The sequence below is a fragment of the Merops nubicus genome, unplaced genomic scaffold (assembly GCF_000691845.1).
Source record: "Merops nubicus isolate BGI_N331 unplaced genomic scaffold, ASM69184v1 scaffold38003, whole genome shotgun sequence".
Taxonomy (NCBI): Eukaryota; Metazoa; Chordata; class Aves; order Coraciiformes; family Meropidae; genus Merops; species Merops nubicus.
The window spans coordinates 1193-1495 of NW_008598889.1; the positions used below are offsets into that span (position 1 = coordinate 1193).

At 66.7% G+C, this 303-nt stretch overlaps 1 protein-coding gene across 1 annotated transcript in view; it reads left to right on the top strand.

Annotated features, from left to right (window-relative positions):
- Positions 1-229, top strand: part of LOC103769963 (endonuclease III-like protein 1) — a gene marked incomplete at both ends in the record, with an annotated part of 968 nt that extends 739 nt beyond the window's left edge. The window contains one exon of the mRNA XM_008937208.1: positions 59-229. Coding sequence (XP_008935456.1) covers positions 59-229 — 171 coding nt within the window. The remainder of the gene's footprint in view (positions 1-58) is intronic.
- Positions 230-303: the final 74 nt, after the last annotated feature.

The following is a 303-nucleotide window of genomic DNA, read 5'->3' on the forward strand; positions in this document are numbered from 1 at the left end:
GCAGCCAGCCAGACCCTCTGGGGGCTGTGGGGGTGTCTGAGGGTCTCCTCTTCCCCAGGTGATGCGCTACCAGGTTCTGCTGGCGCTGATGCTCTCCAGCCAGACCAAGGACCAGGTGACAGCAGGTGCCATGCAGCGCCTGCGGGGGCACGGCCTCACGGTGGACAGGGTGCTGCAGATGGATGATGCCACCCTCGGGCAGCTCATCTACCCCGTGGGCTTCTGGAGGGTGAGTGTGGGGCTGCAGCAGGACCCATGTGCATCAAGGAACCCGGCCTCAGGCTGCCCCCTGGCCTCAGGCTG